Raw genomic sequence first — 26447 nt, 5'->3', positions numbered from 1 at the left:
TTTTTATACACTGCAGGAAAAACTAAAATAAATATTATAGTGCACATTTGCAAAAAAACCGCATGTGCATCAAAATAAACTATTTCCAGCAGTGCAATATGAGTCCTAAGCATCCCAGAAACAATACAGAGAGTCATAAAGTCAAACATAACTTTGAAAGACACCAGTATAGGCTTATAAGGCCCCGATGGTAAAAAAAAAAAACTACATTTCCGCAAAATGACGTCACTTCCGGTTTTGGGCAGGACATGGCGGACATGCGATAGTTCGCGCTGATGGACGTAGGAAGTGTTACAAACAGCTGATCGGATCGGCAAAGCGTGTTTCTGGAATATTATGTTTTTGTTGCTGCAAGCGCTTTTTATGCAGTTTTTGCAAAGCTATATATGGAAGGAAACCGTGACCGAGGACAAGCTGATGGCATAAGATGTAAGTACAACTTCTCCGGTTTCATATGCAAAAAAGATTATTGCGCTAGCTTACATGGTTGCAGTGCTACCGGGATTTAAAAATAGTTATGCAAAACGGCCGGCTTTAAAGGGTTAAAAGAAAATGTGCAAGTTTTTTCATGTCAGCACTACACCACCTCTATTTTCCACAGTGATAATTATAAAAGCATTCACTTCAATTTCCTTTAAGAAAAAAATAATAAAAAAAACTTCAACATAAAAAAGTCATGTTTGAACAAAATATGAATCAAAATCAATGCAGATGTTTCCAATGCTGACGTGTTTTTGTGTGCTTGCCTCCAAACTTCATGTTTTCCAGTCCTGCTGTCAGTCGTTCCAGTGGCGACACTGTGAACAACTGTCATGTTTCAACATGCCGGCGTCTCAGACCTGCTGCTTCATGACTCATTTCAACACCTCGCAGCCACTGTCATGTTCCTATAAACTTGTGTGTCTGTAGAACCCCCCCCCCCCCCCCCCCCCCCCCCCATTACACCCTCCATAGCCCCCACCCTCAGAGGCTTCCTGTCACACTGACCTGTGACAGTGAGGAGCAGGTTCATCCTTTAGTGTGCTTTTGAAGGCTGTTATGCGCATGTGTGCTGTCCTACATGCACTTGGATTCTTGATGCACTTCCTGGTACAAGCCAACTGAGAGCCTCTTATTCCAGGAGGAAAAATGAAAAACATGCCCAGCAGTCAAGTTCTGATGATCACTGATGTTATTTCGGTCATTGAGGAGGCTGTAATGGTTCTTGGTGACATTGTAAGGGTCTGTGGTGAATCATTGGTGCTGATAAAGCTCTGACAGCTTTTGCTGCATTTCTAATGAGACCTGATGAGGGTCTTTGTGCTAATGGTCTTTAAGAAAGCTCTAGTTGCTCATGGTGACGCGGTGATGGTGTGGATGAGGTCTGCTGTGTTCTCATAGCCTGTATGAGTTTCTAATGGTCCTTGGTAGTAGGGCTGTTTGATATAACAATATATATATCGGATGACGATATGAAAAAATCTATCGTTTCATATTACACTATCGTTTTGTTTCGTGGTGTCACAAAATAAACTGTTTATGGCAACATTTTTTTCATGGTTTTGATGGTCACTGTAGTGGCTATAGTAATCTCTTAAAGTTCTCTCTTTCTCTTATATTTAAAATAACCACACTACGGAGAGACAAGCGACTTTTTTTACACGCTGTCATTAGCAACAATGACAGTAAACCCAGTGTGTGGCTCCGCTGTCCGCCTGTTTATTTTCCACATAAACCTTTCACAATGAAGCTGAAGAGCCTGTTGAGATTTTTCAAAATAAACTGAAATGATGACAAACAGAAGGTCCAGTCAAAACAAATGGAGCCCTTATTCCTAAATGAGAGGCCACCTCTGTAGCATGGACATGGTTTGGTTATGAAAAGTCAGAAAACTGTAGTATGCAAATTATGGTGCAATCGGGTCCCCACGTCAGACTCAGAATCGCGTGAAAGAGTATGAAGAGAGTTTACGGATGAGAAGCAAAGAAAGAGCAGTCAGGTGCTCAAAATAAACCTTAGACTCCAACGTTAGAACAGGCTTTTCCCCGCAGCACGCCGTGTAATAAATACTCACAAAGAAAACGGCAGCCGTTACAACTTGTGTCTAAAAATGTATCGTTTCGTGCATCTTGATTTGGCTCTCGGAGGAGGCGGACGCACTTTTCTCCTCTCCCTTATCTTTCCTGCTAGTTCTTATGTCCTTGTCTAGTCTCGTGTCTTTTTTGTATTACTTTCCCTGGAACACTCTCTCACAGTCTGTGTCTAAAACCTAAAAGAGAATTATGGATTTGATCAACTGGTCTCTGAATGCTATTGACACCCTTTAACGAGAAGTCTGGTGTTATGGTGTGTTGATACCTGTGCATTCCTGTATTATCCTTTTGTGTTGCACATTTCAGTGTTTTTTTTTCCTCGCTACCTGGCCTGACCTGTCTCCCCAATGTGATGTTTGTATTGTATGTACGGTCGGCAAGGTCTGTCATCTCGGTTGTGGGCAAAAGACCTGCAACTGACAAATAAAGGCTATCTCATCATCTCATCTCTCATCAGTTAAAACACTCGACTCCAGCTACACGACACTCAGCTGAAAGCACGTCACACAAGTCGAGCTGCCCGAGATTCACAGAATTTACAGAAAATGTAAAACTTTTGTGATTTATGTCATTGTTGGGACGATAAATATCTTATATCGGGATATGAGATTTTAGTCATATCACACAGTCCTACTTGGTAATGTTCTCACAGCACGTATGAGGTTCTAATGGTTCTTGGTAGTGTTCTCACAGCCTGTATGAGGTTCTAATGGCCCTTGGTAGTGTTCTCACAGTCGGTGAGAGTTTTTTGGTTCCTCAGTATGTCCTAGATCACAAAACAAAGTGATTGTGTCAGTCTGTGTGATAACCTCCACCTCTCTGGGACTGTCAGCAGACTAAAGCAAGCGCTCCTCTGAGATTGACAGCAGGAAACACGGAGAAACCAAAGATATGTTAAAAACTGTGAGTGTGTGTGTGTGTGACTGACGGCTCACACACTGTTAGTGTTGTGATACACACACTCTCAACATTCGCTCTGATGGCACTCGTCTCTTTCTTCAACTCACTTTTATTTATTCATTTTAGTGCTGATCAATTATGAAGCAGCCTGCGTGTGTGTGTGTCGTCAATAATGGATGAGTGTGTCCATCATACAAGCTTTAGGACTTAGAGCTCAGTGAGGCGACTCAGCGTGGTGGCAGATAAACAGGACTTCGTCATTTCACATTCTGCTTCATACCCTCATCTTGATCACTGATCAGTGCGACAAACTCTTCACGTTCCATCAGGATCAGCGAGGCCGTCTGAACATCTCCCTGTGATCTGTGGTGTGTTCAATCAAACTTTATTCATCCTCTGATGTATAAACGAAACTCTGATAAAGCTTCACTGATGTAACAAACATTTGTTTTCAGTTCAGGCCGTCTAGAGAAGGCTGTGTTATCTCTCTGCAGTCACTTGATGTTTTCTTCTACTTCATTATTGTTATTATTATTATTCACATACACACTGCCATGTAAAAACAAACTTTATTACATTTAGTAGTACATGTAGTCAGAGGTAAACACGGCAGAACAATCAAACACATTCTCATTCAACACTGATTCTTGCATTTCCCATTATGCACCTGGACACTTTGTAACCACGTCTGTCCTCTGTGTGCTCACTCATCTGTTTATTCATGAAAATCAGATGTTTGCAGAGCTGATGAGTCCTTTAAAGACAGAGGGAGGAAAGCTCTGAATACAAACGCCGTGTGGGTGGAGCCTCAAAATGAATCAATAACATCTTTAAATGCTTCTTGAGACATCCGTCTGCTGGACGAGCAGCTGTACACGATCAATACGTTTAAAGCTGTGGGTGGTAAAAAGCCTAGGTGTCAGTATCAGAGCTGATCCTGAGAAGCAGACATTGATAAATCGAGTAAAACTGAAAACCTGAACGTTTGGTGGCACCAGAAGTCAGAGCGAACCCAGAAGCCGAGGAGAGCCGAGCTGGAATCCTCCCGCTTATAGAAAGATGAAGAGTTGAGCATCGGTCATGAAATAAAAACCTTTGTGTGTGTGTGTGTGTGTGTGTGTGTGTTAACATCCATTAAAGTGTGTGTGCTGTTTGTTGAGGCTTTTAGAAAAATATCACATGAATATTTGAGTTTTTTCTCTTTCCACCTCAGATTTTCACGCTCTGCTCAGCTCTCTGACGTTTTAGTGCTTTTACTTCTGTGCTTGGTTCTCCGACGTTCCAGCATTATGCTGTCTAATACTGAGAAGTCGTCATCAGGCCTTTATAAGTGAGACCCAAGCTGATTTTAAGCAAGCAGCTGGTGGAGACCAAACCAGAGCTAAAAGACAGCGAGCACGGCTCAGAGGATTGCCAACACAATAGATGTCTCAGTGGACGCTGACATCGTTGTCCCAAAGTCGCAGCGTCTGTTTGTTTCCCCCTGGGAATGATTGCGGAATGAAGTTCAGACATGAGAGACAAAATGTGAAATGAAAATTGAAGGCGAGCAAGTTCATGAATGTGTTTGTGTCAGTGTGAGGCAGCATGATCACCTGTAGCACAACGTTCATGGCAGACCGTTTACCTGTACCGTAACGTACCATACCACCTTTATTTATAAAGCACTTTAACATAAAACCAGAGTTCACAAAGTGCTGTACATGCTAAAAGCATAAGTAAAGAAAATTAAAATGAGATAAGATAAAATAAATAACTAAAAAACTAAAATAAATTGAAACATGTCAAAACAAATTGAGTCAACCCCTCTAATCAATGCCAAAGGCTTCAGCGAATAAATATGTTTTAAGAAGACTTTTAAATTCAGAGAGGGAAGAGGCCTGACTAACATGCAAGGGCAGATCATTCCACAACTTTGGAGCAACTACAGCAAAAGCACGATCACCTTTTTAATTTTTCATATTCATTTCCTGTCTTATTCATAGCCTTTTCCTTTTTTGTTTTCTTTAGGTCACGAGCAGTTGTCCAAGCATTTCACTACATATCGTACTGTGTATGACTGTGTACGTGACAAATAAAATTTGAATTTGAATTTGAATTTGATTTATACTTAGTTTTCGGTACCTTAAGGAGCTGCTGATTGGCGGACCTAAGGGAACAGGCAGGTGTATATGGTTGTAGTAGCTCCGAGAGGTAGGGGGGGGCCAGGCCATTAAGAGATTTAAAAGCAAATAAGAGAATTTTAAAAACAATCCTAAAATGTACAGGTAGCCAGTGGAGTGAAATTAAAATTGGGGTAATGTGCTCAAACCTTTTTGTTCCAGTTAAAAGACGTGCTGCAGCATTTTTCACAACCTGCAGCCGCCTAATGGACGCATCACTAACCCCAAAATAAAGTGTGTTACAATAATCCAGCCTAGAAGTAACAAAGGCATGGATTACTGTCTCAAAATGCTGTTTCGATAAGATGGGTTTTATTTTGGCTAATTCCCTCAAATGAAAAAAGCTAGATCTTACAACAGCTCTGACCTGGCTTTCAAGTTTAAGATTTGCCTCTATTTTAACTCCCAGATTAGTGATGACTGGTTTAACATACTGTGCCAGTGAACCAAGATCTATAATAGTGGCCTCAGAAGCGCCACCAAAAACCATCACTTCTGTTTTCTGTTCATTAAAATGTAAAAGGTTCAAAGCCATCCAGGCCCTTATTTCATCAAGGCATCTGAGCAGCGAGTCTACTGAGAAGCCATTTATCTTTTTAAGTGGGAAATAAATCTGGGAGTCATCGGCGTAGCAGTGGAAAGAAATCCCACGTTTCCTGAAAATAGACCCAAGGGGTCGGAGATCTAGAGAGAAAAGAAGCGGGCCTAAAACTGAACCCTGTGGGACCCCACATTGAAGAGAAGCAGCAGAGGATACAAACTCCCCGAGTTTCACAGAGAAAGTTCGCTCTGCCAAATAGGATCTGAGCCACTGCAGTGCGGCACTCCGCATACCCACCAACTGCTCTAAACGGGAAATTAAAATATTATGATCCACTGTATCAAAAGCAGCAGTTAAATCTAACAGCACGATAATAACACAGTCACCTGAGTCATTTGCCAAAAACACATCATTAAAAACTCTTAAAAGGGCAGATCCGGTACTATGTAAAGCTTTAAAACCAGATTGGAAAACTTCTAAAATACCGTGTTCTTCTAGGAAGGACATTAATTGCTTGTAAACGACCTTTTCAAGAATCTTTGAGATAAAAGGCAGTTTGGAAATAGGTCTGTAATTCGCAATAATATCAGGATCAAGAGCAGGTTTCTTGAGTAGAGGCTGAATCACCGCATGTTTGAGATTGACAGGTACAACACCAGAGGACAAACTACTATTTACAATGGATTGTACAGCTGATGCTATAGTGAGAAAAACCTCTTTGAAAAATCGAGGAGGGAGAGCATCATAAGGGGAAGCTGAGGGCTTCATGTGAGCAACCAACTCCTGCAGGCAGAGCAAGGAAACTGGCTCGAACCTGTCAAAGACAGCAGAACTAGGGACAGGGGTAGAAGGGTCGAGAACGGACTGGGAAGTCTGCGCTTTGACAGATAGCACTTTATCAATAAAAAAGTGTAGGAAGTTTTCACAAATTTCCCGAGAAGACTCCAGCAGTCTGTGGAGCATGAAGGACCATGTCAATAGTCTTGAATAAGACATGAGGCTTACGACAATTTGCCTGAATAATAGTAGCGAAATGTTTCCTCTTAGCATCTTTTACAGTTTTCTGGTAAGAATTCCAGTAGTCTTGTAACATTTGGTATGACACCTGAAGTTGATCCTTCTTCCATTTACGTTCAGCTCTCCTACACTTTCTTCTGGCAGCCCGGGTGTCTTCATTCAGCCAGGGTTCAGATTTGGCTTTTACTTGCCTAAGCTTAAAGGGGGCCACTGAATCTAAAGCAGTTTGGCAGACAGAGTAAAACCACGTACTCAGCTCTTCTGTATCATTGCATATGAAATCAGGAAGGCCGCCGTTTGGATTAAAAACATTAGAGAACTGTCCAGCAGAGGAAGGGTTAAAAATACGACAGCTCCTAGCAGCAACAGGAGGAAGATTAACTTTGGTACAAGGAAGGAAAACCTCAAACAAGACAGGCCTATGGTCTGACCATACAATATCACAGACCTCTAAGTTAGAGACAGGTAAATTGTGAGTTAAAACAAGATCCAACGTGTGCCCATATTTTTGTGTAGGCACAGACACAGGTTGCACAAGATCAAAAGAGTCAATAAGATTTAAAAAGTCCTTTGCCATTGGCTTGTCAGGGCAGCACACATGAATATTGAAGTCCCCAATAATAAGGACATGATCATATTTTGGCATAATTTCAGCCAACAGATCAGACAAGTCATCTAAGAAGTTCTTATTGTATTCATGTGTAACAGAACGTTCACCTATACCGTAACGTTCATTTGTAACAGAACGTTCACCTATACCGTAACGTTCATTTGTAACAGAACGTTCATAGCAGAACGTTCACCTGTACTGTAATGTTCATGTGTAGCAGAACGTTCACCTGTACTGTAATGTTCATGTGTAGCAGAACGTTCACCTGTACCGTAACGTTCATTTGTAGCAGAACGTTCACCTGTACTGTAATGTTCATGTGTAGCAGAACGTTCACCTATACCGTAACGTTCACATGTAGCAGAACGTTCACCTATACCGTAACGTTCACATGTAGCAGAACGTTCACCTGTACCGTAACGTTCATTTGTAGCAGAACGTTCACCTGTACCGTAATGTTCATTTGTAGCAGAAAGTTCACCTATACCGTAATGTTCATGTGTAGCAGAACGTTCATAGCAGAAAGTTCACCTATACCGTAATGTTCATGTGTAGCAGAACGTTCATAGCAGAACGTTCACCTGTACCGTAACGTTCATTTGAAGCAGAACGTTCACCTGTACCGTAACGTTCACATGTAGCAGAACGTTCATGGCAGACTGTTCACCTATACCGTAACGTTCATTTGTAACAGAGCGTTCATAGCAGAACGTTCACCTGTACCGTAACGTTCATTTGTTGCAGAACGTTCATAGCAGAACGTTCACCTATACCGTAACGTTCATGTGTAGCACAACATTCATGGCAGAACGTTCACCTGTACCGTAACGTTTGTGTGTAACAGAACGTTCATAGCAGAACGTTCACCTGTACCATAACGTTCGTGTGTAGCAGAACGTTCACCTGTACCATAACATTCATTTGTAGCAGAACGTTCATGGCAGAACGTTTACCTGTACTATGACGTTCATGTGTAGCAGAATGTTACCTGTACTGTAACGTTCATGTGTACCGTAACGTTCATATGTAGCAGAACGGTCACCTGTACCATAACGTTCATGTGTAACAGAACGGTCACCTGTACCATAACGTTCATGTGTAACAGAACGTTCATAGCAGAACGTTCACCTGTAGCATAACGTTCATGTGTAGCGTAGCGTTCATATCAGAACGTTCACCTGTACCGTAAAGTTCATGTATAACAGAACATTCATCTGTACCATAACGTTCATTTGTAGCAGAACGTTCACCTGTACCGTAATGTTCATGTGTAACAGAACGTTCATAGCAGAACGTTCACCTGTACTATGACGTTCATGTGTAGCAGAATGTTACCTGTACTGTAACGTTCATGTGTACCGTAACGTTCATATGTAGCAGAACGGTCACCTGTACCATAACGTTCATGTGTAACAGAACGTTCATAGCAGAACGTTCATGTGTAGCGTAGCGTTCATATCAGAACGTTCACCTGTACCGTAAAGTTCATGTATAACAGAACATTCATCTGTACCATAACGTTCATGTGTAGCAGAACGTTCATGGCAGAAAGTTCCCCTGTCACAGGATATGGAGAACCTGATCTGTATTTAGACTGGATTCACTGGTTTCCAGCTGCTCTCTCACTAAGCGGCTGTTCTGGTCAGCGCCTTCGATCATCCATCACTGATTCTCATCTCTCTTCGTCTTCAGCCATCCTCTCATATTAAATCTCCTGGAAATGAAAAATTAAACCTCTCCTCCTCCTCCTCTCCTTCATCTTAAAGTCACCTTCAGACGTTCATCACTCGTCTCTCTGCCTGTAATCTGTTCTTCTGTGGTGTTTAAAGTGAACACATGTAACAGCGGCACGAGGAAGAGTGTGGACAATCCATCAGACAGGAAGTGACCTCAGAACATCCACAGAAAAAAGAGAGCAGTAATAATTCTGAGTGTGTGTTTATGTGTCACTTTATGAAAGGTGATTTGTTCCTCATACAAAAACATTAGCATCACTGATTTATGCACATATCTGCAGCATGTCATTAGCTGGTAAGCGTTTATGGCCACAGACTGTAGGGGGCGTTAGGCTACGAGCCATTTACAGTATATGAGCTCAGTTCGGTTAATATGTGTTAAAGAAAAGGGCTGGACGATGTGGAACAAAATGACTTCTATCGATTTTATATTGACCGGGTTTCATAATTCTATGGAGGCAAAGTTATTTCACTGTAATCGTTTAACACCCAGCTCCAAAGAAACGCCGTGATAAAGGAGGAGAAAGCGAGGTTCTCATCATAAAACTCTGAAAGGTTGAAATTTCCTGCTTTTCACTGAGAACAAAGCACCAGCTGTGTGTGTGTGTGTGTGTGTGTGTGTGTGTGTGTGTGTGTGTGTGTGTGTGTGTGTGTGTGTGTGTGTGTGTGTGTGTGTGTCAGCAGGGTGAATGCTGGAAATCTGTTTCCATCAGTCAGGGTCGTGTTGGCTGAAAAGGTCACAGGAAGAGGGAGGCTCAGAAACGCAGAGGGAGACGAGTTCAGCTTTTTAAACCCAGCAGAAGATTAAAAAAAGACTCATGTGGGCAACAAACATGTCCTGGTAATGTGGAGAATGAGAGTCCACAGCTTGTGTGTGTGTGTGTGTGTGTGTGTGTGTGTGTGTGTGTGTGTGTGTGTGTTACTAATTATTAGATATTGAAACCAGCGCACTGAAGACTCTCCCCCCCATTCTACTTTTAAATACTCTAGGAACAACAAGTAAGCCTGCAGTGCGAGAGCGAAGTGCTCTAATAGGGTGATATGGTACTACAAGGTCATTAAGATAAGATGGGGCCTGATTATTTAAGAACTTCTATGTGAGAAGCAGGATTTTGAATTCTGGATTTTAACAAGAAGCCAAAACAGGAGAAATCTGCTCTCTCTTTCTAGTCCCTGTCAGGACTCTTGCTGCAGCATTTTGGATCAGCTGAAGGCTTTTCAGGGAGTTTTTAGGACTTCCTGATAATAATGAATTACAGTCGTCCAGCCTGGAAATAATAAATGCATGAACTAGTTTTTCAGCATCACTCTGAGACAGGATATTTCTAACTTTAGAGATGTTGCGCAAATGGAAGAAAGCAGTCTTACATATTTGTTTAATATGTGCATTGAAGGACATATCCTGGTTCCTCACAGTGTTACCGGTGGCCAAGGTAATGCCACCCAGAGTAAGAATCAGGTTAGATACCATATTTCCAAAAGTTGAATCTGTTCATCTGGACTTCTGGTTTCAGTCATTATGCAAATGTACTGTTTATAAGATTGAAACCTGCAGTCAGCTGAGACTGAAGAAGCCACTTGGATGAGTGACGAAATGTTTCTCTCACTGAAAACGCTACGTCCAGATGAACAGAATCAACTTGAGCATGCATCAAGACGTTAGATACCATATTTCTAAGATTTTCAGGGCCGAGTACAATAACCTCAGTTTGATCTGAATTAAGAAGCAGAAAGTTAGCGGCCATCCAGGTCTTTATGTCTTTAAGACATTCCTGCAGTTTAACTCATTGGTGTGTGTTATCTGGCTTCATGGACAGATAGAGCTGGGTGTCATCTGCATAGCAGTGTAAATGTATGCTATGTCTTCTAATGATGCTGCCTAAGGGAAGCATGTATAATGTAAACAGAATTGGTCCTAGCACTGAACCCTGTGGAACTCCATAATTAACCTCAGTGTGTGAAGAGGACTCTCCATTTACATGCACAAACTGGAGTCTATTAGATAGATATGATACAAACCACTGCAGTGCAGTACCTGTAATACCTACAGCGTGTTCTAATCGCTCTAATAGGATATTATGGTCGACAGTATCGAATGCTGCACTGAGGTCTAGCAGGACAAGCACAGAGACGAGTCCACTGTCAGAGGCCATAAGAAGATCATCATCATTATCGTTTATTTATATAGCACTTTAAAAATACACCTGGTAGACCAAAGTGCTGTACAATACAAATATAAATATAGTAATAAAATAGCAAAAAGCAGACATAACAATAAAATTAATAAATAAAATGTCAGTTACCCACAGAGTTAAAAGCCAGGGAATAAAAATAGGTTTTTAATCTGGACTTAAAAACTGGCACTGATGTAGCCTGTCTAATATGGAGTGGAAGGCTATTCCAAAGCATCGGTGCTGCAACAGAGAACGCCCGGTCTACTATAAGTTTCAGCCGTGACTTTGGGACTGAAAGCAGCAACAGCTGCTCAGCTGACCGAAGCGAGTGAATGAGGACATGGGGCTTTAACAAATCAGACAAATAAACAGGTGCCAGACCCTTTAGAGATTTAAAAACCAATGAAAGGACTTTAAAACGGATCCTAAATTCAATTGGAAGCCAATGTAGAGAGACCAAAACCGGAGTGATGTGGTCGAATTTCCTTCTACCAGTTAAAAATCGTGCCGCAGCATTTTGCACTAGTTGCAAGCGTGATAAAGTGCCCTGCCCAACCCCTATTAAAAGAGAATTGCAATAATCTAAATGTGAAAAAATAAAGGCGTGAATAACACTTTTCAAGTCACGCTTGGAAAGAAAGGGCTTAACCTTTGATAAACGTCTGAGGTGATAAAATGCTGATTTTACCACCCCGTTTACCTGACCAAAGGTAAGTGCAGAATCAATTTTTACTCCGAGATTTGTGATCGAACTCTTTAAATGGGAAGTCAAAGCGGCAAGATCAACATCTGGAGCGTGAGAAAAATGATTTGGACCAAATAAGATCGCTTCCGTCTTCCGATCATTAAAATTTAAAAAGTTTTTGGCCATCCATGCTTTAACATTACTAAGGCAGTAAAGCAGAGGTCAACTTGGGAAACTATCAGAATGACTAAAAGGTAAATAAAACTGGCAGTCAGATGGATGGAATGACACTTTATGTTTTTGGAAAATCGCGCCAAGAGGCAAAAGGTACAGTGAAAACAATAACGGCCCAAGAATAGATCCCTGTGGAACACCCCAAAGCAGAGGGGATTAAGCCAAGGGGAGAAAGAAAGAGGGAAAGAGAAACAGCTGAGAAGAGGGACGGGGGAGAAGGGCAAAAACCAAAAACCAACAGAATGAGCAGAAAAAGAAAAAAAAAGAAGAAAAAAAGAAAAGAAAAAGCATATATCAATCACCTGGATCACCTGCTGAGAAAGAAAAAAGAAAACAAGCAGAAGAGAACAAGAGTAATAGAATAAACAACATCACAATGATATATGGGAATATGACAGTAAATACTAAATGTTAAACATTATTGTGCAGCACATAAGATCAACAGAACACAGTGTGCTTTGAGGTAGGAGCCAAAAAGGGTGTAGTTTGTGGGTGTGATCACCCGTGTGTACACCTGTGAGCATGGACGCGCTTGTTTTTTGTTTTTTAAAAGGTTCCTTCATGTAATGATCTGCTAGAGGGTGTGGGGGGGCCACAGCCCCGTCCTCCAGGGCATGAAGCAGCCTGGTTTCTTAAGTAAAGGATGTATGACTATGCTTAAACTCCCTAGGTACTTGACCAGACAAAAGACTAGTCTCCAAAAGTTGATTCTGTTCATCTGAACGTAGCGTTTTGTAGCTACGTCCAGAGGAACAGAATCAACTTTTGGAGATTTGCTTTCCTGGATGATTGACAATGCACCAAGACAAAAGACTAGTATTAATAATGTTCAGAATGTGTGGTCCGATGGTAGGAAATCCCTTTTTGAGAAAACGGGGAGGAACAACGTCATTTGGAGAGCCACACAGTTGAGCATTCAGCACAAGTTTCTCTAAATCAGGTAAAAGAATTGGTAGAATAGCAGAGAACAAACCTGAGCAAGAACCATGCATGGCTGGGTCAGCAATAGATAGAGTCAGAGGTCTCAAACTAGCAATCTTGTCCACAAAATAATTAAGAAACTTATTGCACATAACCTCAGAAGAGTGCAAAAGAACATAGCCTTCTGTATTAAGTACAGAATTTCTAGATTTATATAGAACACGAGGGTTATGCAAGCTGGCAGCAATAAGTTGGGAAAAATAGGAGTGCTTGGCAGCCTTTACTGCTTTCTGATAGACTTTCCAGCTAGTCTTAAGAGCTTTCTCTTTTTTCCACCGTCTTTCACATCTTCTACATTCTTTTCTAGCGGCTCTGGTAAAATCAGTTAGCCAAGGAGCCTACGTCGAGGACAGATTTACAAGCAGAGTCCAAATAAGAAAATAGAAAAAAAGAATAAGAAAAAAAGAAAAGCAGCTCTTTACACCGGACCCAGGAGGGAAGGCAGCTTTACTTTGATAAAGTCAGCCAGGTCATTTCATCGTCTTCTGATCAGATTTAGCACTTCAACATTTAGTCTATAAATCTTAAAAGAAATTGTCCATAACCACAGCTTTTAATTCATTTGGTTTCTGAGTTCCAAAGACCCAGAAAACTGAAATATTAACACTTACATCACCACGGACTGCCATTTGGCTTTTTCTACCTTTAAAACCCGGAGAGCAGCCAAATGGCTTTTAGCTAAGCTTTAGCTTCAGCCAAGTGGAAGCTAAATTGGCTAGTCATTCATATGTATATTAGGTTGTTAGCTGGGAATTCTGGAGGGAGGGGAGTGGGGGTGTGTGGATGAGGGGGTGGGGGAGCTGCTAAAAGCTGTGAACTTCCTTTTGTGTTTCATCTTGATGAATTCTCAATCATCCAGGGAAATAAATCTCCAAAAGTCACCAACTTGGAGTGTTTCAGTTTGCCGTCTTAGGGAGAAATCAACACACATGGGTGTAGGTCCTTTGTTGCTGAGATTTATTGATAAAAACAGTACAAAAAACCAACCATTTGTACACATATTTACAAATAATAATAAAAAGTGAGTGAGTACATTTCAACATTATACCAGTGGTCTGATTGATGCCACAATGGAGCAAATCGAGCAAAGACTGATAAGTTCGCTGCAATTTCCAGTGTGTGGGGATCATTGGTCACCAACTGCATCACGTGCTACAACCCTGGTCTACATATCACCGTTGATGAACAGCTTTTCCCATCAAAGACTCGGTGCTGTTTCCTGCAGTATATTGCAAGTAAACCTGACAAGTTTGGGATCAAGTTTTGGGTGGCTTGCGACCTAAAATCCAAGTACATTTGCAATGTCTTCCCATATCTTGGCAAGGACCCCAATTGTCCCACTGGGGAGAGACTTTCTGAAAATGTAGTAATGAGGCTGATGGAACCATTCCTAGACAAGGGCAGAAATGTTACCACGGACAATTTTTTCACATCGCTTTCACTTGCGCAAAAACTTCTTAGACTGAAAACCACCATCCTCGGCACAGTCAACAAGATTCGCAGGGAAATTCCTCAATCCACTAGTGGATTGGCTAGTCATTCATATGTAAATGTGGTGGAGCTTGCAAGAGAGTTGGCTCACTCTCATGTAGCTGAGAAGAAGGCAAGAAAAGAACAGTTGCTTCGGACACAACCCTCCACACCTAGTCCTGGAAAAAGAGCCATGTGTCAGGTCAAACACAAATGCAAGAACAATCATGCCACTGTGCGATGTGTTCACTGCTACAGATACACATGTGGTAAATGCAGACTACAGATACCATGGCAGTGCCAGGATTGTGAGTGATTGCTGAAAATGTTGAAATGTACTCACTCACTTTTTATTATTATTTGTAAATATGTGTACAAATGGTTGGTTTTTTGTACTGTTTTTATCAATAAATCTCAGCAACAAAGGACATACACCCATGTGTGTTGATTTCTCCCTAAGATGGCAAACTGAAACACTCCAAGTTGGTGACTTTTGGAGATTTATTTCCCTGGATGATTGAGAATGCATCAAGATGAAACACAAAAGGAAGTTCACAGCTTTTAGCAGCTCCCCCACCCCCTCATCCACACACCCCCACTCCCCTCCCTCCAGAATTCCCAGCTAACAACCTAATTTACATATGAATGACTAGCCAATTTAGCTTCCACTTGGCTGAAGCTAAAGCCTAGCTAAAAGCCTACCAGCCATTTGGCTGGTGGTGGGTTTTAAAGGTAGAAAGGTAGAAGCCTGGGACTCCTTTAAATAATAAATAAATAATTTAATATAGAATAATATAACAATATAACATAATTTTTTTTTTTTTTGCTATTACTAATATCTAATTTTCCTTTAAAAGAAAATAAACCTGAAGAAGATAAAAAAAGATATATTGATTACTGTCCTGATTGATTGATTGATTGGCTGGTTATCTCCGTTCAAATCAAATCAAATCAAAATCAAATCACTTTTATTGTCACATCACATGTGCAGGTACATTGGTACAGCACATGTGAGTGAAATTCTTGTGTGCGAGCTTCACAAGCAACAGAGTTGTGCAAATACAATAATGTAAACAAGCAAAATACAAGAATGGCTACATCTGAAACTAATAAATATATGTACAATATATAATAGTATATGCATTTCTGGATGTGTATACTAAATATTTTTCTACGTGTGTGTGTGTGTGTGTGTGTGTGTGTGTGTGTGTGTGTGTGTGTGTGTGTGTACACATATTTTACAAATTAAATAGAGTAAACAATAAATAAAATATATAAAATAAAATATACAGAGTGAGACATGTGCAAAACAGTGGCGTTACTGTACAGTTCCCTGAGCTCACTCTGAGTCTGGAGGTTGGTGTTAGCATCTTACCTTTGCAGGTGTCTGACCTCGCAAAAGGTTCACCTTACTGTCACAGTCTGACCTAACATCAGTAATCTGAGCTTTATCAAAGTATCAGTAATCTGAGTACACACTGGTGTAATCAGTAATCTGAATACACACTGGTGTAATCAGTGAATGCTGTGAACATGGCGCTCTGTAGTTCTTGACGGTTGTCATTTGTAGTTTTTGCCATGTTGTGGAAAACTACCTGGTGATGTCAGCGACTGGGTGCACTGGCTCCAAGTAATTTAAATGTCAGCCCAAAAAATGATGGGATGGAAACCATGACGACCACACAAACACACACACAGGTTTGATCAGAGGGGAATGGGAGGATTTTATGTGATAGCGTTCACTCTTCCCTCGGGGATTATGGGTAATGGGATCCACCTCAATGCCCCCCCCCCTCCTTCCCTTGACCCCCAACCCACATTGTTGCCGTAGCGATGTCGCTGTGTGAGTGTGTGTGTTCCCTGCAGACAGAGCATTTAAGTCGACATCTCTCTTTCAGAGCAACAATCGAGGTGCAGAAACTCACAAGTGCCTCTATTGTGTTCAGCTAAAAGCCTGCAGTGTGTGTGTATGTGTGTGTGTGTGTGTGTGGTCGATTGCGGCTGCACAGAAAACTTCTTTCCTGTTATTGTGCCCCACACACACACACACACAACCACAAACGACAACAAAGAACAGGAAAGGTATTGTTCACCAGCTGCAGAAAATACCTGAACACACACACACACACACACACACACACACACACACACACACACACACACACACACACACACACACACACACACACACAGGGGTTTGTCAGGAGAAATTGCTCTTTCCTGCTCTCATCTATCATTCCCCCTCTGAGTGGATCGCTGTCTGTCATCTTGAAATAAAGCACTTAGATTGGCCACTAGAAAGACTGTGTGTGTGTGTGTGTGTGTGCCCGCGCGTGCGTGTATGTGTGTGTGCGTGTGAATGCGTGTGTGTGAGCGCGCTCAATTCGAAGCCTCCTTTAATCTCCCTCTCTGTGTCTCAGAGGGAGCTCGGGTTTTTTCCAGTGTTGGTTAAAGTCTCTGCTGGAGGCTCAGAGGGGGGGGGCTCTGTGTGGCTCTGAGGAGCCCAGACTGGACGGGCTGTAATGGTTCCCAGATGGTTCCATCTGTGTTCATGCTGTGTGTTAATAAAGTTTGAGTTGAAGTCTGTTTCCGTCCTCAGTGAAGCGTCAGGGTGGAGTCTGCAGTGCTGGATACCCATTGGTCCACTCCTCAGGCTTCTATCCAGCTGGATGTTGGTGATGCTGCAAGGTTCGGGTTTAGTTAACAGCCACTGGTTTTATATGTTTCTGCCTGTTTGGAGACACATGTGATAAACAGGAAACATGCAGGGTGACTGGGAAACACAATCCCTGCTAATCATCTGTTTCTTTTTCCATGTTTGTGTGGAGTGCTGAATTATCAGCTGATCATCATATTGTAGGGGAGCATCACACAGGCACAGATACCTGCTGATAAAATCCCAGAATTTCACTCATTAACGGGGAAATGAAACTCTTTACACATAAAGGCTAATATACCTCACTGAGCCTGGACCTAAGTCTGTCTGTGATGTCGGGTCGTGTTCAGCGCCATCTTCTGTCAGTATGGGATGTGACGTCATGTGATTGGTTGGTTGGTGCTAACAGACTCGCATTACTTTATGTTAGCTAACTACTGACAGGATGGATACCTCAGAGAAAATTAAGGGCACTTAAACTAAACGTGAGTGTGAGGGGATCACTTTAGTGCTGCAGCAGTGAGTTCATGTTGAACCAGGACAGACTGTCCACTTTACTGTCTATGTCTGTGGCAGGAAGTGGCTGTTCACTGTTTGGCTAGCTGCACTGAAACGGTAAAATCCAGCTGTTAGCTGTGATGTTGATGTTTGTAAAGCACGTTATAAACGAGGACTGTGGAGGAGGAGGAGAGCTGGTTTGAGTCACCAGACCGACCGGCTGGATTTTTCCTCGTCTGGTCGAATGTGCTGAGCGTCAGATATTTTATGCAGTGTAATCATCTTTCTTTCAACAGCTCGAAATATTCACACCACAAACATAACCGTTTCTTACCGAAGCACAACTGGGAGTCCTAACATCCATCAGCATGTCCGTAAGAAAACAGATGGACGTGTGTGATGGACAACAAAAAGAAACAAACAGAGGTTTGAGGAAGAGATGGCACACCTTATTTTCTTCACATCGTCTCACTGGCTGGATTACTTCATATTAGAAGTGAGGAAAAGCAAAGCCCAGATATAAGTGAAGCAGACTGTAACGAGGTGTTTTTCCTACGGACATGTAGATGCATGTCAGGATTTGCAGTCGTGCTTTGGTAAGAAGCATAGTTATGTTTGTGATTTGGTGTGCATGCAGTGAGCTGTTCTGTTGCATTTGACACATGCTGCTTCAGTCATTAACACCAACAGGAAGGTCAGCCGATGGAGACAAGGCGTGCCGATAAAAATGCTGAGCGATGAAGAAACTCAGATGGAGGTCACCTGGTCAGGTCCTAACAACTCTGATTGGCTGAGCACCGACTGACCCCAGAGCAAGGCGCCGGTTTGGCGACAGTTGGCAGCAGAGCGGAGCTGAGCCCTTCGCCAGCTCTGTTTTCACTTTACACACATAGAGGATTTTAGAGACGTGACAACGTGACGTTCACACTGCTTCCTTCAGTTTAAGGACAAACACCCGAATCCTCCGTCAAAGAAAACATGTTTACATCCATCAGAAGTTAAGAACAGCAGCAACAGGGCAGGAGCTTCAGTTTACTTTCATCATTGTGGAGAGGATAAGAAGGGCTACAGGTGAGCACAGGTGTGTCTCAATTCATTATCCTCATCACGTGTTCCTGTTTGTGTGGTCTCCGTGTTGGTTTCAGATCCGATGAACGGCCCACGGCGTCTTGAAGTCGTTGACATCCAGTCCAAACAGGTGGCGGTTCGCTGGGAACCATTCGGATACAACGTGACACGCTGCTACAGCTACAACCTGACTGTGCAGTACCGCTACAGACCTGCAGGGGCCCTGAGCAGGTACACACAGGAAGCAAGAGGGAGGGGCCAACAGGTGAAGAGAGGGAGGTCCCAATGGTAGAGATAGTAATGAACCAAATGAAGTGAGAGGGAGGGGCCAATGATTGGCAGAAGAGAGTAATCATACAAAAAGAGAAGGAGGGTCCAGCAGAAATTAGAGATAGAGAGTTGGACCACAGCTGGATGGAGGGCGTGGTGAACAGGTGAAGGTAGGAGGGGCTCTGAGGTGCTAGGAAAGAAGGAAACTGTACTTCTTTAAGTTTCATTTCATCCGAGAAGCTTCTTCAGTTCTAAACCAAATGGTGGAGAGTCCCAGGTATTTAAACCCTAGTGGGGGTGTCCCTTATGAGGGTCATTGAACCTGTATTGATCATGTGACTCACCACATGAGCCAAGGTGTGGGTCATTATCAGCTGAGGTGTCAGGTGTTACCAAAGGTCACTCTTTCGAGTATGCCGGTGTCCACATGTTGGACAGACAAGACAGATGGTTTGAGAGACGAGTGAAAGAAGCATCTATGTCCACTGTGAACAGAGGGCGGGGCTTACGACACAACTGTCTGCCATCTACAATCCTTCCCAGATGCCTAAACACCCACTCACATCCTGGGCCGTTGATCTTAATAAGTCACATGATGGAGTGGGGCAAGATCTCACAGTTGGTTCACCTGAAACCTCTGCTGATAATGACCCACGACTTTTTTTCACCCACTGGCTAATGTGATGAGTCACATGATCAGTAGTGGGTCCCTCATAAGGGACAACTTGATAAATAGATGAATACCACTCAACTATTTGGTTTAGAACTGAAGAAGCTTCTCAGATGAAACTTAAAGTCTAGCTGCTTTCTTTCCAAGCACCTGCTGTTTCTCCTGCAGGGAGCCAGCAAAGGAGGAGGTGCGGGAGGAGGAGGTGTATGACACAAGGAGCACCATGCCGACGCACACCGTACGCAACCTTCCACCCTTCACCAACGTCAGCCTGAGACTCATCCTGAGCAACCCCGAAGGACGCAAGGAGAGCGAGGAGCTTCTGGTGCTGACAGACGAGGATGGTAAAACTCTCCCTTGAGTCACAGTGGAATCACAGCAGAGTCACAGTAGAGATATAGTAGAATCAAAGGAGAATCACAGTAGAGTCACAACAGTTTCACAGTAGAAACACAGTAGAGTCTACTGCTTTGTCCTCCGATGGTAACCTATGGTGACATTTTGGTTTCAGTTCCCGGGGCAGTCCCCGTGGACTCGATCCTCGGCAGCAGCTACGAGCAGCAGATCAGCCTGAGCTGGAGGGAACCGCTGCAGACCTACGGCCTGATCCGGCAGTATGAGGTAAATACATACAACTCCCAGCAGGCTTTGCAGTCTCCCAGTCAGACCCCGTGAGTCATCTGGGTCCCGATGTCTGTCTTCTCCCCAGATATCCTACAAAGCCTTGAGCTCCTTCGACACGGAGTTTGACCTGTCCAATCAGAGCGGCAGGGTGTTGAAACCGGCCAATGAGACAAGCCACATGTTCACCGGCCTCTACCCAGGCTCCACCTACTCCTTCACAATAAGAGCCTCCACTGTTAAAGGCTTTGGGCCCCCTGTTATCACCCAGTTTACCACCAAGATCTCAGGTAGGACTGTCAAACTAAGAGCTCAGATTGTTGTTTTTACTTTAAATGACTGCAATGAAGGAAGACAAGGTGAGCTTATTTTGTGTATCACAGTAGCACAAAGCGTTCACAAGTTTCTGCTGTCTCAACACGGACAGAGAAATATGCGTCACATGACCATAACTCTGGAGTAGAGAGAAAATTCAAATGTTTCCTGAAAGATGTCATTTTACAGCCAAAACTACAAAACAAGTTGGGCTGGGTGAGAAAGGGTTAACTCAATAGTGCTTCTCACTGGCTCTTACTGACATTTTATTTTGAAAAGCCAGTCGTGTGTTTAATCCCACGGAGCTTTCAGTCACAGTGTTCAGGCGGGTGAGAGTAAACAGGCAGACCGGACCTTGGTTTTCCCGACACAAACAGTCAAGCTGGAAGGAATCAGCTGATTCCACTGTGTCCTGTGCGCTCGGGTGTGGTTCTGCTCCTCGCCAGGCCTTTGAGTCATTTCCACTCTTTGCTTCAGTGTGAAGGTAAATCAGGAGGGAATGAGCTGAACATATTGTAACTCCTCCTCCTCTTCAGCTCCTCTGATGCCGGCGTACGATCAGGAGTCTCCTCTGAATCAGACCGACTCCACCGTCACCGTCCTGCTGAAGCCCGCTCAGAGCCGTGGGGCCCCGGTCAGGTAACGTACCTGTTCAAATATTCAGCAGCATCAATCTCCCACTCCATGAACATTTCATGACGTTGCTGTTAAAGATTAAAGCGCCGACGTGTACCGCCCTGAAGCAGGAAGTCAGGCGACAAACTGCTCACATCACTAACAGGAAATTAAGACTTGTCCTGAAATTAAAAAACACTCACTGTCTCACACACACACACTCACTGCTGCCCAGAGGGAGGCGGTATCTGCAGTAACAGTCGTCATGTCAACAGCTGAGTGGGCTCTGTCATCGGGCTTTAGCGAGGGATTTGGTTAATTAACAATCAGCGGGCGGGGCTAATCAAAGCCCACTTCTAACACAGAGGATTACCCAGGGATTATCAGTTAATGTGTCAGTCTCGCACACACACTACAAACAGACAGGAAGCAGCGTGTGAGACGGCGTCTCAGACAGGTAGGCTCTGCCGCTGATAATGAACACCTGCTTGTCACATGACTACAGGCCAAGAGCAGTGACCTAAAGGTGGAGACACTAAGGTGAGCTGTAATGGAGAGACTGGCAGGTATATTTGCTTAATCTAATGATACCCGGTTGCGCCAATCGGAGGTCACTAAAATCAATATTGAATCGGTGTGCAACTTTGCCAAAACAATGTGGGACTCTGTAGTTTTCTCTGGTCCCCTCCCCAATCAGACCAGGAGTGACATGTTTAGCCGCATGTTCTCCTTAAATTGCTGGCTGTCTGAGTGGTGTCCCAGAAACGATGTGGGCTTCATAGACAATTGGCAAACCTTCTGGAGGAAACCTGGTCTTGTTAGGAGAGACGGCATCCATCCCACTTTGGATGGAGCAGCTCTCATTTCTAGAAATATGGACAAATTTATTAAACCCCCCCAAAATATGACTATCCAGAGTTGGGACCAGGAAGCAGAGCTGCAGTCTTACACGCCTCTCTGCAGCTTCTCTCCTCCTGCTACCCCTCCAAAAACCCATCTCCATAGAGACTGTGCCCATCAATCAGCAGATTTCTGGCTCCCAGGTGTGTTTCATACAGGTAAGGAGCTGACACCGGGAGCCTTCTCAACTCGTTAGCTGTATGAAAGACAGCTGTCCATAGAAGCAATCAGTATGTCCAGATTCAAACTCTGCACCATGACCAAGACCAAACAGCTTTCCAAGGATGTCAGGGATGAGACTGGACCTACACAAGGCTGGAATGGGCTACAGATGACAGGACAAAGATGACAATAGGTGGTGCGATAATTCGCAAATGGAAGAACCATGAAATAACTGCTCATTTCCCTCAGTGTGGAGTTCCACGCGAGATCTCACCTCACAGAGTCTCTATGATAATGAGGACACTGTGTTTTAACAGACCTCTCTGCATTGAATCATATCTGTTATTAACCTCTGTCTCTCTTCCACAGCATGTCTTTATCCTGTCTTCCTTCTCTCACCGCAACCAATCGCAGCAGATGGCCCCGCCCCTCCCTGAGCCTGGTTCTGCCGGAGGTTTCTTCCTGTTAAAAGGGAGTTTTTCCTTCCCACTGTCGCCAAAGTACTTGCTCATAGGGGGTCATATGATTGTTGGGTTTTTCTCTGTATCTATTATTGTAGGATCTACTGTACAATATAAAGCGCCTCGAGGTGACTGCTGTTGTGATTTGGTGCTGTATAAATAATGATTTTTACTCATTTTAATTCTGAATAATTTGCTAAAAAAAAGATGAAAAACACAAAAGTGTCATTGTGAAATAATCACAGTGAGTCTTTCCGTGATACTGCAGCAGCCCCGCGTGCAGAGACACACAAAGTGTTGCATGCTGGGTAGCTGGTGGCCTCGACGCTTGTGCGTATCTACTGATGTACTGCTTGTGTTAACGAGCGTGGAGTAGGCTGTGGCAGTGGGCGTGGCTTTTGGTTCTGCAGTTAGTGTAAGTGCAGCTCGTACGCTCGCTGACTCCACATATCTGAGCCATGAAGCCGAGGATCAGTGTAGGGTCTTCCTTACACTACAAAGCGACTGTTGTTGCGATTTGAAGTCATCCAAACATGAATGTCGGCTTCGAGCTGTGTGTATCCTCTCAGACCTTCTTTGGATGGAGTTTGGTCCATATGACGGCGTTTCTCTCCACCCATCAGGAACCCTCAGCATTAAGTGAGAACAGTTTAACCTCACCCCACCTCTGTAGCTAACCACCAGACAGCAGCCCGACGTCACCAACCCTCCATGTAGGGGCGCGACGGGAGCCTATTCAGCCCCAGGGTAGGACCTGGACAGGCCCCCGTCTGTCGCAGGGCTAGCACATAGAGACAGACAACGACTGGGAGAGAACCCACGCAAACACAGGAGGAACGTGCAAACTCCACACAGAAAGACCTGATGGTGGAATTAAACTGTGAGGCAACCGTGCTGCCACTGCTGTGTGATGACTGGGTGGATGAAACCCAGTGAAGCTGTTGGAGGTGTATGTCAGCTGTTTATTCCTGCCTGCGTTTGCTCAGCAAGAGCAGTTCCAGCTCCACTTCAGCTTTCTTTGGTTTGCTAGATGTCTGAAAAGAATCTCACGGAAGCACCTGCACGTGCTCGTCGCCACTTCAGCGAGTGGCCGTGTTTTCTGTGCAAGCAGCGAGAGAGCGCTGCGAACGCTGCAGATCAGTCACTCGAACGTGACTCTTGTGTTTGAGTGGGGGCGAAGAAAGAGGAAGCTGAAAGGAGGAAAATGGATCTTTTCAGCTGAAGCGAGATCTGTTTTTCCTTTTGTGTAGGGGCGAGGCGTGTGTGTGTGTGATTTGCGCTGTGTTAATCGACATGATGTCTGATGTGAAATCCATCAGATTGAACAGATGCTGCTCCGAGATACGATTTAAGGTCTGCGTGTTTATATTTAACTTTCTCTCTGACACCACAGTGTGTGTTGGCCTTCAGGCACGCACACACAGATTCAAACACACACGTATGTAGGATACGCGCATCACAGGACAAAAGGTGTTGCCGGCAGCGACCTGCAGCTGTAATCAGATTACTGTCTCACACACACACACAACAAGTCCTGCGACTCGAGCGTGGTGAAATGTGATTGGAGATGGAACGTCAACGACAGAGAGGAGAAGAAAGGACATAAAGAAAGAGACAGATGTGGGGGGAGGAGAACTGAAAGAACGAGGCAGAAATGATCCAATTTGTTCTTCTTCTCTTCCTTTCAGAGGCGAATTAAAAACAGTGTGTTTGTGTCTGTGCGCCTTCCTGTCCTCCATTAGTTTCCTGTCCAGCAGGAAATGTGACAACACTGCAGTTTCACCCTCCACACCTTCAGATGTGTGTCAGAAACTGTGTGTGTGTGTGTTGATATGTAACTTCTGTCCTGAACTGGACTCCTATGAAAAACACAACTATTGTTTCCAGCGTCCCTAGGGACACACGCCGTCTTAAAAACTAACCGTGCTGCATTCAGGTGCAGCCCAGTGTAAACCACATACAGGCTCTTCTGCTGGAAAAGAAAGTTTACTCTAGAGCCACAATACTTTCACTTCAGTTCAGTTCAATTTTATTTATACAGCAACAAATCACAGCAGTTGTCCCAATGAAAGATCCTGTTATACAGAGAAAACACTAACAATCAGACGTTGACCTTTGAGCAAGCATTTGGTGACAGTAAGGAGGAAAAACTTAACTGGAAGAAACCTCAAAACCGGGCTCAGGGAGGGGCGGGGCCATCTGCTGTGACTGGTTGGGGTGAGGGGAGGCAGACAGGATAAAGACATGTCCCAATTCCTAAGCCGGCCTTCAGAGGACCCGGCCCACATAGGCCGGGTTCTCTGAAGGCCGGTGAAATTGGCTGTGAAATTGGACGGTCGAGCCTTCAGTTTTGCGTCACCGCTGTCTCGGTGGAGTTTAATAAACTCGGCTGTCTGCTCCTTGTTATTTAAAATATAACAGGACACTATAAATATAACAGGAGTAAACTCTCGACCATCTCACACTTCTGTTTAATCAGGTTGATGTTTATTCAACTGTGTGAAAACTAAAACTTTAATCTCAGCCAAACCGATTTACTCAGGAACAAATGAAACATTGAAAAAAGCCAAAAATGTACATTTATAAGTTATCATAGTGACTTATATATCATGTTTAACCTAAGTAGTGAAGACCATGGGGATCTGAAATGATGTGCCGGGAGTCCGCTGCACTCGCCGGCTTCAGTGACCCTCGAGCTCCCGGCTAACTATCGAGCTGGTGGGTAACAGACGTCTCCAAACACATCAGAGCACTTTTACAAATATGTGATGTCTTGATAAACCGAGCAGATATACTCCATTGCCGCATTTGAAAAGTATTTTATATTATTATACAAATATTATAAATAATAATTGAATTAATAAAATATTTCAAAGAGTAATAAGAATAAGTTGCTTCTGCCATATTTGGAAACTGGAATTGGCGGGGCCGCGCTAGGAATTCTGGGATATGGTGGACCACGAACAATACACCCGACCCATCCTTCAAATCTGGGGAAATAAAGGATGCATTTGGAGCACCCTTCATTTCCTGGTTGTGACGTAATCGGCCTTCAAATGCGGCCTCCAAAGGATGCGGCCGAGGAATTGGCACATATCTAAAGACATGCTGTGGAAGAGAGCTGGGGATTAATAAGTGTGAAGAAAGAAGAAACACCCAGTGCATCATGGGAATCCTCCAGCAGCCTACACCTATTGCAGCATAACTAAGGGAGGATTCAGGGTCACCTGGTCCAGCCCTAACTATATGCTTTAGCAAAAAGGAAAGTTTGAAGCCTAATCTTGAAAGTAGAGATAGTGTCTGTCTCCTGAATCCAAACTGGAAGCTGGTTCCACAGAAGAGGGGCCTGAAAACTGAAGGCTCTGCCTCCCATTCTACTTTTAAATACTCTAGGAACAACAAGTAGGCCTGCAGAGCGAGAGCGAAGTGCTCTAATAGGGTGATATGGTACTACAAGGTCATTGAGATAAGATGGGGCCTGATTATTTAAGACTTTGTATGTGAGGAGGATGATTTTGAATTCTGGATTTAACAGGAAGCCAAAACAGGAGAAATCTGCTCTCTCCTTCTAGTCCCTGTCAGGACTCTTGCTGCAGCATTTTGGATTAGCTGAAGGCTTTTCAGTGAGT

General features: G+C 43.6%; 1 protein-coding gene across 11 annotated transcripts in view; it reads left to right on the top strand.

Moving 5' to 3' along the window:
• Window positions 1-26447, top strand: part of LOC101480758 (receptor-type tyrosine-protein phosphatase mu) — a 222954-nt gene that overhangs the window by 77828 nt on the left and 118679 nt on the right. For all 11 annotated transcript variants that reach the window (XM_024803717.2, XM_024803716.2, XM_024803718.2 and 8 more), the window contains exons 10-14: window positions 18882-19035; window positions 19913-20088; window positions 20256-20365; window positions 20454-20655; window positions 21217-21319. In XM_024803717.2, the coding sequence (XP_024659485.1) occupies window positions 18882-19035; window positions 19913-20088; window positions 20256-20365; window positions 20454-20655; window positions 21217-21319 (745 nt within the window). The remainder of the gene's footprint in view (window positions 1-18881; window positions 19036-19912; window positions 20089-20255; window positions 20366-20453; window positions 20656-21216; window positions 21320-26447) is intronic.

The sequence above is a fragment of the Maylandia zebra genome, linkage group LG9 (genome assembly GCF_041146795.1).
Source record: "Maylandia zebra isolate NMK-2024a linkage group LG9, Mzebra_GT3a, whole genome shotgun sequence".
Lineage (NCBI taxonomy): Eukaryota > Metazoa > Chordata > Actinopteri > Cichliformes > Cichlidae > Maylandia > Maylandia zebra.
Note: the sequence above shows the minus strand (reverse complement) of the source record. Positions and strands in the feature narration are given on the sequence as shown.